The sequence below is a fragment of the Athene noctua genome, chromosome 7, assembly GCF_965140245.1.
Source record: "Athene noctua chromosome 7, bAthNoc1.hap1.1, whole genome shotgun sequence".
NCBI classification, from domain to species: domain Eukaryota; kingdom Metazoa; phylum Chordata; class Aves; order Strigiformes; family Strigidae; genus Athene; species Athene noctua.
In genome coordinates this window covers 43,369,101-43,381,789 of record NC_134043.1, presented here as the reverse complement: position 1 = coordinate 43,381,789, position 12,689 = coordinate 43,369,101, and the positions used below count along the sequence as shown (strand labels likewise).

At 39.3% G+C, this 12,689-nt stretch overlaps 1 protein-coding gene across 2 annotated transcripts in view; it reads right to left on the bottom strand.

Annotated features, from left to right (window-relative positions):
* Positions 1–12,689, bottom strand: part of PARD3B (par-3 family cell polarity regulator beta) — a 427,129-nt gene that overhangs the window by 88,782 nt on the left and 325,658 nt on the right. For both annotated transcript variants that reach the window (XM_074911133.1, XM_074911134.1), the window contains one exon: positions 11,212–11,322. In XM_074911133.1, coding sequence (XP_074767234.1) covers positions 11,212–11,322 — 111 coding nt within the window. The remainder of the gene's footprint in view (positions 1–11,211; positions 11,323–12,689) is intronic.

The following is a 12,689-nucleotide window of genomic DNA, read 5'->3' as shown; positions in this document are numbered from 1 at the left end:
AGAAATACTCCTCATCTCTTGGCCCACTAGGCAGAAGCTGGGTAAGTGGCTAGCTTGTGAGTGGGGAACAAGAAAATGCTGAAGATTCTAAAAACCATGCTCTAAACCTCTGAGAATTAAAATGCAGGACTTAATGTTACCAGCACAGTAGCCCAAAGAAGGCCAGGCTCATTAAAAGACGTGGAAGCCAAAGACTGCCTTCAAGGGGCAAGAAACAGCAAGATATTGGATGCAGCCCAACCTGTAGCTCTGGAGGCCCACCACCAGCCCTAGCTCAAAAGGAGCTTTGCACAGTGAGTCACAGTCTAACAAACTGTCACCTTGGATTAGGACAAAACTCAAAAGCAGCATGTCCTCCTGGCTCTGCCACCCCCAAGGGAGGGACAGGGCAACTGCTGCCCAACAGGAGGCTTGAGAAGCAACTCAGTGGCATCACAGCTACTAGATCTGGCCAGAGTGCAAAAACTGCAGGTGGGAAGCTTGGCCCAGGAGATACCATGGGCTCTCTTACTCGGAGAACTGCAAGGCTGCACTTCACATCATAACAGTTTTGGATGGGGAAAACTGACTAAAATAGGCCTACAACAAAAAAGCCAACCTTTCCTGAGGTGTTTGAACTCTTCCTTCTTTTCACTCCTCATGAGCTCTGGGTCATCTTGTTTCCTCTGACTTTCCAGGAAAAGTGTAAAAGTGATGCAACGTTTTTTTATTTACCATGCACTGACCGTGTGCTTAGTACTGAGCAGAGCACAAAGAATGACATGGTTTGAGCACCAAGGTGCCTATGTAAGTAGTTGAACACAGGACAGAAAATGCAGCTGTTGACCACAACTGCATATTTCACAGAGGGACCTTGTTTATACTTCAGATAAATACGGCAACATTTCTTGTATGGTGGATTAAAAGCAATAGACTTTGTGGAAGGGCAAACAGGTACATGAATGAGGCAAGATGCTGGCTAATGAAAGATGTTTCCAGGGGAAAAGTACAAATAATAAGCAAAGACAAATGTGTAACAGAAACAGGGCTATAGGTCTTTTAGGATAATTTCTATTCTGTTCGCAATAAGAGGACCAGAATAAGAGCAGGTAAGCAAGTATGCATATAATCAGCTTGAGGTATACCTAAACTCTGAAAAAGAACCTGATCCTTTAAGTCTTTTGAGATTATTGAGACGCTAAACATTCTTCCACTCATTTGGCTGTTCTTGTGAACAGCGGAATAAAAGCTGCTGCATGGCTTTTTTCCCCACTCATGTGACTCTCCCCGAGATCTACATACTGTAATGATTACTTAATTTACATCTGATTTAGTATCTTAATACTTCAACTGTGATTTTACATAACATTTCTCCTTTTGTCTCTCATTTACCTAATTCATACATACACTGAGTAACGGCTTGTCTAGAGGAAAGCAGACTTTTTCTGCAGGAGGTCACTTAGATTTCCATTGGGTTTAATGTTTTAATTCCTTTCTAGCTGCTAGCAAAATATATTTTGGTAACTAAAATCTTGTATTTTCATTCATTTACATAATAGTGGACTGAATACATCCTGCTTTCAGATATTCATAAGCTGTAATCACTGATGGGAATGGCTGTATTTCACTTGAATATCAGAGGCAATAATTTCAGGACAGTGCTTTTAATTTTTTTTTATTTCGTAATCATTTTCAGATGGACATGGTCTATAATGACATTAACAATCTTATTCAAACCTGCATCTTTTATCAGGAAAAGACTCATTTGTATTTTTTCAGCCATCACCTAGGAAAACTCTAGAGGCATGCAAGTCTCATAGCTAAAAAAAAAAAAAAAAAAAAAAAAAATCTACCTCTTGCCAGTACATTGAGGACATCTGATATGGACTCATCAAGCCTCAAACAATATCTAATTTAGTATTATCTTTCAGGGTATTCTATTGTGGCATATTTGTCAAAAACATCTTCCCCATAAACTATGCAAGCATTTCTTCATTCCAGCTCATTCTATTGTGCTGGATTTGAACATCTTCTCCCCCATAATTAGTATCTGTAATTGTAAACAAGAACAGAAACAGTCTCAGAAATAAAAAAAGGCAAGCCACAAATTCAAGGGAGTAAGTGACTGTAACTCAGATTAAACTAGATAGATCTTATAACAGCATTAACCAGCCCAATGATAAAAAAACCACCAGGGCTAAACATAAAATATTTCCTGTTCTAGATAACTACCCCATACCTATATAATGGTGAACTGACCAAATAAGCTGCATTTGGGAGGTTGTGAGTGAAGAAACAAAGAAAAATTTAAGAAGGAGATAGAGCTACAGTGACCTTAAAATTTAAGATGATGACGAAGTGAAGATTAAACATAGTCTTTTCACACCACAAAATGAAGAGTGTGAGCTTTGGATAGACAAGACTGAGGTCTTAATGTTCTTCCATTTATTTCAGAGGTGACAGGGAGCGATTACCAACTTACACAGGATCCTGCCCTCTAAAGAAAATCCTGGCTCTAATGAGGTCAGTGCATTTTCCCCTACTCCATGAACTTCAATGATAACAGGATTTTACCTTTGCTGTTAAATCTGAGTAAGTTTTTCTGTCTCTCTTTTGTCCACATTGGTTGTACACTGGGTAAAATGCAGCAGATTACAGAAAGCCAACTATTGGAAAAGCCAGGTATATTATATTCCGTATTTTACTACATTATGCAATTTTCTTTACTCACAACTATCCTGAGCTATTTGTCGAAGTGACAATATCAGAAAAACTAGGGTTGGAAGGAACTCTCTGAAGATCACCCTGCTCAAGTCTGACTGCACAGATCAGGTTGCTCTGTTTCCTGTCAATAGGACGTTCCTTGTTTTGTGACAACGTGGATTAGATAGTAGACTCATTCCTGTTTGTCAAAATTACTTTGGTATCTTTCACCTGAGACGTTCTGATGCCTGTAAGAGCTCTAAGCTCCTCCTATAAAATGGTCCTGAGTCTGCAGGGACTTTGCAGACCATAGGTAACATTGATTTAGAGGAATTCGCAGGCTGCTCTAATTTGTATTTTTCCATTAAAAAATCAGGTGCTGTGCACATCATACCTGAGTCCCTTTTGCTAACGTTAGCTCATTCTGGAACAAATAATCATGAAAAGATAATCAAAATAACAGAATACTCCTAGAAAGCAAAATCTACCTTTGCTTATATTTTAGTCAGTGGTAACCTAACGTCAGGAATGGAAACAATATTCATTGCAGTCAAAGCTACAGATTCACCCTTCCAACCAAGACATCAAGCAAATTATTTCAGATAAATTCATCAGATAAACAGTGAAGGAGTATAAAGTTACTGCAGTATACCTGCAGGGAGACAGAGACATCAGTCTATGAACTTATTCATTGCCACTGACTAGCTCAGCTCCAGCAATTGCTGGAGTACATATCAGTCAAAAATACTGAGGATTGTAACACTGTCTTCAGAAAAGTACCAGAGACACTGTAATGACCATGGGAAGACACAACACTGATTTGACACCTCATGAATACCCATCATCCACAACCACATGCAGTAACGTAGCTCAGAACAGACCCAGGAAGACTGACACCTACTGAGTCTCTGGGGCCTCCTCCTTCAGTACCTGGGTATTCTTGGAACATCTCCTGCATGAATACTCGCAGTTCCGCTTAGCTAGTGAGACCTCCAGAGTTCATGCAACCATCTCTGCAACTTCATAAACGTTATGCTTTCATTTGAATGAAATCCTACTAAGTGGAAGGAGCAAGCCTAGCTCTGCGGGATATGATATTCCATGCACGTGTCTTTATTCTACACATACGACGTTGAGCTTGGAACCTATCGAACAGAATCTCTCTGTTCAAGAACATGAACAGTCTGGGATTCAGCTCAGCTTTGACTGAGCAGAAAAAGCTTTAAGAGTTTCAAGTATTTTGGTTTAAGATCACTATGGAGAATTGCACATCCAAACCGATTTCCTGCCTGACTAACCCCACAAGTTGTATTCTCATTTTCATCCTGTAGGTAAGGGAGTCTGAGAACAGGAATTCTGTGTTGTGGCATTACTTCAAAGTGCATGCCACTGATTTATGATAGACTGTCATAAATCACATATAGAAGGGCAAAGAATGAAATGCAGCTTCCAAGTCATTCTTGTGCCCTTATTGATTTTGGGGGTAGGCAAGAGCTGACCTACATTCAGAACTGCATCAAAGAAATCCCTAGGCCACACGAGTCTGCCTCCTAGAAAACACTTTACTACCCAGGTTGGCTGGTACACTGGGCAGTTTCACTTGATTAGTTTGGCTGTAAAAGTTTCTAATAGCAGTATTTCTGTTTCACAGTGTCATTTTAAAGAAAACATCAAGTGAAAAAACTCCAGCATATACAGAAAAGAATCACACATTGGCCTATTTATGCAAGAAAGAGGCAGGCCATTGCTCCTGAGCTGATCTGACCTTTTAGGTGGGGAGGTGGCAGAGCTTGTGAAAAATGGTCTCCACAGCAAAGTGAAACCAGTGCCTCAGTGAAGGGCAAACCAAGGACAGTAAATGGCTTGGATGAGAATTTGGGTGCTTAAATTTAGAGGGCATGGCTATGACACCTGAAAAGTGCTATTTACATTAGTTTCCGATACCTGGAATAGTACTGTGATAGTTACAGAAAAAGGCCAGTTCATGTGCCACTCTGTTATCCTCATTTCTTAATGTTCTTGATCTAGGACAATCTGGGATCAACTGTCAGCCTAGTGTTGTCTTCAAAATTTTCCCTGGCAGTGGGCTAGCCACATGAAGCAGCTCAAAAATTGCTATTTCGTTCTAAATGCCACATCACAACTGTGAAAGGTAGGTGAGACCTATCTACCTCAGCTACTTATAACCAAAGATCAATCTTGCGGTGTTCTGTGGTAGGCTTTTATTACATGTTCTGGTATGCAGAGCAGCAGCAGATCTAAAATGAGAATCATTCAGAATCAATGGGTTGGGATTAATCTGTCCTCCTGTCCAATGCAAGTGCTGCCACAGTAATAAACAGAAATCTGATAACTTCATACTGTCAGCACAAAATGAAACTATGACCTTGACCTGTGCAACATCATCCCGTAACTTTTTCATAACTTCAACATACCATACTACACAGCTATGATCTAATAAGAATCTAAAAGTAATTAACTGGAATTTTTGAAAACTGAAGCCTTAATCAAATATGTATTCTTATCAGGGTTGCAAGCCAGCAATAAATTGGGACATTTAAAAAACTGGGATCCAATCCAATCCGTGATCTGATCAGGGTTCAATGGTTATAATAAATTGGGAGTATTAAAACTGGGATCACATCCAACACTTTGTCTAAACCACAGGACCTAGCTGTGCTGCAAAGTCACGAATACTCAATGAACAGATATACCATGTTGGATTAACCCTTAATAAATAATGATGCACAAGCTCAGGAGTCCCGAAAACATGTGGTTTAACACAGAGCTTAATGGTGAGGAGAGCAATTACCAACATTTTATCAGAGATCAATATGAACTATAAACAGCCATAATAATGCTTTTAGACTTGGCAAGTAGATAACACAGGCACAAAAGCTACATGGGGTCAGCAACAATGTGTGTATGTATGAGCATGCTCTAAGATGTACTATGCATTCAAAAAATTATACTTTGATTTTCGTAACAGTCTGAATTTCAACTTTTGATTCAAAACAATTCCGCTTTTCTACCATACTGCCATGCATGCAGCTATTCTTGCTTTCATTTTTATTTCCAGTAACATACAAATTGTTTGTAATTAAATATAATGAAACAAATGCTGACAGAAATGAAATGGAGCTTCACTCCCAAGTATTCTCTCACATATAAGTGGTCTCTAAATGTTTTTATTTCTGTAGGATGCATTCGCTTCGTACAGGGATCTTGCAGCTGCAAAATTAAACCTCTGTTTGCCAAATATCAAAAACATATGTATTGATTTTTTAACTATGGGAACAGGCAACAAGCATCAGAACCGATAAGAGAGAAACACTCTTCGGTTGCTGGAAGGTTTCTGAAAAGTAAAGGAAATTCAGTCTTTAATATAAAAACTGAAACCATTTAATTTTACCCAAATTTGTGATTCATTGTAACTTAAGCATTCAGTTGAGATGTTCAGAAAGCAAGGGCCAGATGTTCCTTCTGTTTCTCTAACACTTTACTCAAAAACTTAATACTATTAAAAAATATTCCTCAATTAATTCCAATGAGGACCACAAAACCAAGACTTTTAACAAAACAACAAACTACTACTCCTACAAACAAGTGCAGGGTATTATTTTTTACATAGAGTGCCTCCTTATTCACCAACTCATACACCACTTTTTAAAATCACCCCATTTTCAACAAGGTACTTCATTTTGTGAAATTTTATTCTAATGTCAAAGAAAGGTTCACTTCCGATGGAAGAGAGACTTTGGTCTCAGCAGGAATATTTCAGTAAAATAATCCTAACCAAACAGGAAAAAACAGTTTTCTTTCAATTGATAGTTACTTTACTTGCATTTGAAATGCAAACAAACTATTATGTGTAAAACTCAAGTGCTTAATATATTTATCCAGTTTGTTTTGCAATCATTTTCAAGCGTTAGAAAATGAAAAGGCAATTCCAAACAAGTGGGAAAAAGATGGAGAAAGGGAGGAAGAGAAATCTTCCTTTGAGGGAAAGAAAAGAGAGGAACTCTTCCAGTATTTAATAATATAGTGAACATCTTGTTAAAATGATAAATTCTGAGTAATTTACACAGAACACACTAAAAATACAGATTTGAGTCAGCTTGATCAAAATAAACCTCAGACATAGCATTTGCTTTTTCCTTTTATGGGCAGATTCTAGACCTTTGGAGCACATGCTTTATTACAGCCAAACTCTTTGAAGCACGAACAAAACAATGCGTTTATTTAAAATAGGGCCTCAGTCCAATGAACCACTTGACTTGTGTCAGGAAGGACAAACCACCACCTCAGAGAACTGTATCAGCAGTTAAGTCAGTTCTCCTGAACTGTGTCATGAACTTCTGACTTTCTCCAGTCAAGTTTCAGTGACATTGCATCACAGTGGCACAAGGATAGCTAAGGGAGGTACAGGGAGAGAAGGATTAAATAGTGAAATTTGGAGGAAGTGCTGAATTCATATTCAATTGGACACAGATAATGCTATTACTACAGAAGGAATGCTTAACATCCTAAGTTCCCGTTAACCACTTAAAGCTTGCAGAAGTAGTAGTCATATAATAAAGTACTGGCTTTGAAAAGAAAGGAGGCCTGGGGCTGAGGTCTGGAACACATTCCTAGCCTGACAGGGACTTTTTAGGAACCTGGACAAGCAGCTGCACTGCCTGCATGTTAGATTCCCACCCACAGGACACTTTTTTTTTTTTTTTTCCTGCCAGATTTTCTCTCTTCTACCTCAGCTGTAAGTGCTTGGGGTCAGGCCCAAGCTTCCCTAACAGCAACGAGCACAATGAGACCTTGATCTTGGTGCAGATTGCTAGGGAATACAAGCAGTAAAAAAATAATGATGTCAGCATTTCAGTGCAGGATGTGGAGCTGCTTCAGAGAACTGCAGCTACAAGGCAGCACAAAGAGTTGTACTGAAAACTGAGAATAGGACAACGTGAAATGGAAATAAAAATTACTAGGCTAACGAAATACTAGATTTATTTTCACTTTTTGACGTTCAAATCTGAAACTTGTCAGCCCATAAAAGGAGTTGCCAGCCAAATCTGTGCTGAGGACCAATGTGCCAGCAAGTCCAATCCTTTTGGGAAGCATCTGCACTGCAGAGTGAGTGCTGTATACTCTGTCTGCACACGCCTACTAGCTCTAACACATTCTGGATGTGCCAGACTTGTTGCACATGCACTGTACAAATCCTTCGCTGTGCAAGCAGGAAATCCAACCTATTCTGAGCACGATGAACTTACGCTCATGAAGCACACCTACCTACGTTAAGATCTGATGTTTCCTGCCAGAGCCACTGAGTTTGTACTGCATAGCCAACCCATAATTGTGAACACATCTGACACTTTTGCATGCCTGTAAATCTTGTCAAAAATTTCCAGAATCCTTTACAGAAAGCCTATCACTGGAATTTTGTGAAATATTATTGTACCTATCCAATACCAATCCAAAAACTCTGCAAAACTCCAAGAAATGGCCTACTCCCGCAAACTGGAAATGCACTTCCTACTGAAAAATATTTCTCAGCTGAGATCTTGGAACGGTATTCTGTTTTTTGGAGAGCTGCCAAGCATATATTGCATGCAAAACCAACATCCAAAACCACGCGAGGTCCACAGCTGCTAAGATGCTGAAATGTACTTTATCATTAATCCTGTCACACCCAGCCCAAAAATCAACTACTCTGACCTCTTCCACTAGCATCCAAAATGGACAGCTTGGCCTCTGAAAAACACTCTCAGGTGAAAAATCGTAGTATCAGTTAGTATAACAGATTCTGAAATATTTAGGCAGTCAGCATTTAAAAAGTTTAAGCAAAAAGCCTGACTAAGATCATAATAATTGGATTGAGGATCTGAACAAGAATTACTTATACAGCTAATCTTGGAAAGGTAAAATTAGGTACGTGTTTAAGCAAATTCTAGAAAGGTTAAATGTTAGAAAAGCAATTTGTGTTTTGTTCAAACTGTTAAATACAGGATTTGTTCACAGGTATCAGGGGACAAAATATGCTACATTTCTATCAACAGTTCTGTAGTCTGTTCTATTGCATCCCTAGTAGTTTTAACGTATACTCATTTCACTCTTAACAAGAACAGATTTGAAAATATGCCTATGTTCTAGGAAGCTTCAGTGAGGCTTGATTTTATAAATATGAGACCAAGTATGCAGGATTGCTGCTAGTGAAGTCATAGAAGCAGAAGATCTATGGTGTAGATGTGCTACAAGGTTTTCTTTGCCAATATATGCATTAAAATCTTGGACTTGAAATACATTATAGAATTACTAAATCTTGGGACAGAGCTATAAAACTTGTCTTTACTGTCTTCCTGAACACATCTCACTAGACGAACAGTCAACAACTAAGCAAAAGGACTGAATTACCTTCAAGTCAGGTAATGTTTCCTTCCACGGATTTGAATCAATTTCCCAAACAGTTCTTACCCACATATGAGAACTAGCTTTCTTTTTTAAATTTTAAAATTTTAATCCCCCAAACATATAAGATGTATTACCTGTTAAAAACGCGATATTTCTATTCCTGTGTATTATGGAAGAAGAATCAAATAAGTGAGTTAAAAATACCATCTTGGTTCATCCACTTCAACACACCTGCTGTTCTCCATTTCAGTCACAAACTCTTCCAGGTCAAAACTGAAATCATTACTAGAGAAACCAGAACGATGAAGATATGGAGCTGCCAGTTTCATATGCAGCCTTACCAAGTTACTGTCAATCAGTGACTGTAATTTAAAAAAAAAAGCACACAACGCTAAAGAAATATTAAGAACAATTATCTTGTGTCCAATTGGAACGTTAGACCTCTAGACAGAAGGGTTCATTACTTGCAGCCTGCCAACATTTTAGTAAATGACACTGGCCCTTTAACAGATGGGATACATGCTTCTTAGCTTGCCAGGATCCTAATAAAAGACACTGGCTTCTTTAAAATGAAGGACACATACCTCTCAAATTGCCAGTATCCAAATTGGGAGTCAGCAGTTTAAAATAAAGGCACTCATCAATCTGGCAAAATGAAGGACACGGCACAGAAATTTTAAAACAAATGGTACAAAGTTTCTCCTGACACTACTTAACTTAGATAAACTAAATACTTAAACACTGGCTAAGCATATCCAGTAGCAGCACTGTAGCAACTGGATACCTTACTAGCTTTTAAAACAGTAAATATTAGCAGCAGACTTCAAGGGTTCTGGTTTGGATTTATTTCTTTTCCCCATCAAACCCATTAGCACTACTACTTATATAGCTGACCATGCGCTGCATGACTCAAATGAAAGCAGGGTGTCTTCTCCCTGGGCACTGACCAGCACCACAAAGGCTGGCTCATGTGGAAAGACCCTGCCTGCGCAGAAGGAACCATATCTACTTCCATTCCATCTCCCAGGACCAGGCTGTTCCAGTGAAGGAAAGAGATTTCTGAAAGCTTTTCCCATGTCCTGACAAACCATACTACTACAACTTGGAAAGTTTTACAGCAACTGCAGACACCTCTTGAGAGCCAGCAAGTATGGGCTTTTTAACTTTTCTGATAGCAGTCGTCAGAAGGAAACAAAGACTTTCTTCAATATATCATGAAGTACATCTGGATGAGTTGGGAAAAGGGAGAAAGGAGTTTGTTGAGCCTTGTCAGAACTTACAAACTGTCCCCAGTTACCGAAGGGCAGACATGGGTAAAAAAGAAAACGATAAATTCTCTTTGTCTGGAAAGATAATGCAACTGCTATGATTGGGCATGAAAAAGGAGTATTTTATGAATGAGAGAGAGAACTGGGCTTACTCACATCAGTGGCTCCTTTCATCTCAAGTCTCAGAGCCTTACTTCAGAAATATGGCAACCCACAGCTGGCACACACCCAGGCTCTTGCTTTGCCTATCTCACCCACCCCACTGCATGCAGACCCCTGCCTCTTCAGATTGATTTTAAGCATTTTAACCTGCTGCTTCCTGGTGTACCTCGGCATACTCATCATCTGTTGATTAGATATTGTTGCAACATGTGGCTAACCAGCAAACCCTGCGCAGAAAAGAACATACCAAAGTACAAAAACTACCATTTGATGGCACAGCCAGCTGAAGCCAGAGGTCTGAAGTGCTGGAAAACACAGCAGAGGCTGTCAGGAGAGAAAGGAGGAGGTTCTAGCTTTAGAGAAGTAGAGAAAAAAATTACGAAGTCAGCTGGTCTTGGGAATGGGCAGGGGTGAAACAGGTTTTGAAGTAACTGATCTTCACCACTAAGCAGAAGCTGGGATTTGAATAGCAGCTACCATAGTGAAGTGCACAGAAACCGCAGGAGACAGACAAGCTCCTGCCATACAGCAGCCCTGACTTGGCCAGAAGACTGGCCTAAAGCTCTGCTTTGTCTGGACCTGACTGCCAGCAGGCATGGTCTGGGACACCTCCAGCCAGGCTGTCTGTCCAAAGCAATCTCTTGCTTTGAAGTCTTTCATTTGATGAACAAAGGTGCTTCCACCATTTACTCACCTTTCACGTTCATCTTTCATTTTCTCCAGCTCCTCCTCTTTAAGCATGCCTTGCTTTGGATTCCCCTTCTGATCTGTTTTCCCACTTTTATCTTCTTTTTTCTTTCCAAATCTGTTTAAGATATCAAGGAAGAAGACAAGAGGAAATAATTACCAGTACTTATCTATCATAAACCACAGAAAGTTTAGGCAACCAAAACACTGTGAGTCTTATATTAGTCATTCATAAATTCCCCACACTACAAAATAAGTTACCAGTATTAAATGGGCCATATGCAATAGGAAGGACTGGTTACAAATCAGTTTGGACCCTGTACTTTTGAAAGGTATTGCTTGAAACAAACTTGAAAAGCCCCACCAAACCTGAAATGCAAGGCACTGCAAAGCTGCACTATTAATACAGCACATCAAAGTGGCTGAAGGTTCTCACCACAGGACAGCTCTCTGAAAGTAATCTGCAGTGGCTGTGGAGTCAGCACTCAGAATGGACCACGTGTTCTGCCCTTATCAGTAACTATTGTCTCTCACTCACGTTTGGCCTTAATTTAAGGATTTCTACTTTGTTTAAATGAGGATGCAATCCGAAAGAATAAAATATTTCTATATTCTGAGAGTACAAAACCAGACAGTTCATAAGAGCTCTTTTAAAAAGTACTTCTGGGTTTTTCTTTCAGCCTAGTAATATACTATCACGTAATATTTATGCTGTGAAAGTCCTCCAGAGACCCCAGTCAGTTTGGGGTCCCACTGTTCTATACAGTGTACAAATATGCGTAACGTAAGTCTGCTTTATGCAGCTTATAAAAAGGTGATTGAACTGGGAAGCTACATTGCATTTCTGATGGAGATAGACAGAATACAGGGGTCAAGTATGTCAATATGTTCATGAATTATGAGCCAAAAAGTATAAAACCCTCTTCTCCTCTTCCCCAGTTTGGAATTCTCAGTTCCACAAGTAAATGATCAATCTGTGTCTTCCCATGAAAATTAATGTGTCCTTGCATCCTTTACAACGTAAAGAAAAGTAATGATTTCCTCATTAAATATACCACATTGCAAACTAATTATTCTGACTCAAACCTGCAAACTCTTCTGTGAAAGTCTGCAGCACTGACTTGGTGATCTTTCTTTTACCTTTTTATTTTTCATGTCAGCCCAAACTGCCTCAAGTGGAATAGCTAAACTACTGTGCATATACTTAAGCTGTAAATCACTGACTTTAGTTTGTTCTCTGACAAAAGCAGAAATCTTGCAAATGCTCTGTCAGGCTCATAAGTTAATGATTCAATTTTTTGGTGAATTTAATCGATAATTCTGAACTTGTGGTCAAATGAAGTTTTTAGGGACTCTGCAGCAAGTCCTCCAGACAATAAGAACGTGGTTAGAAAGGGAAAGATGGGCGTGAAAGACAGACATGTAGTGTGTGGAGCTAACAAGAAGAAGGGCAAATACTACAGGTAAAAACTTGAGAAGCTTTAC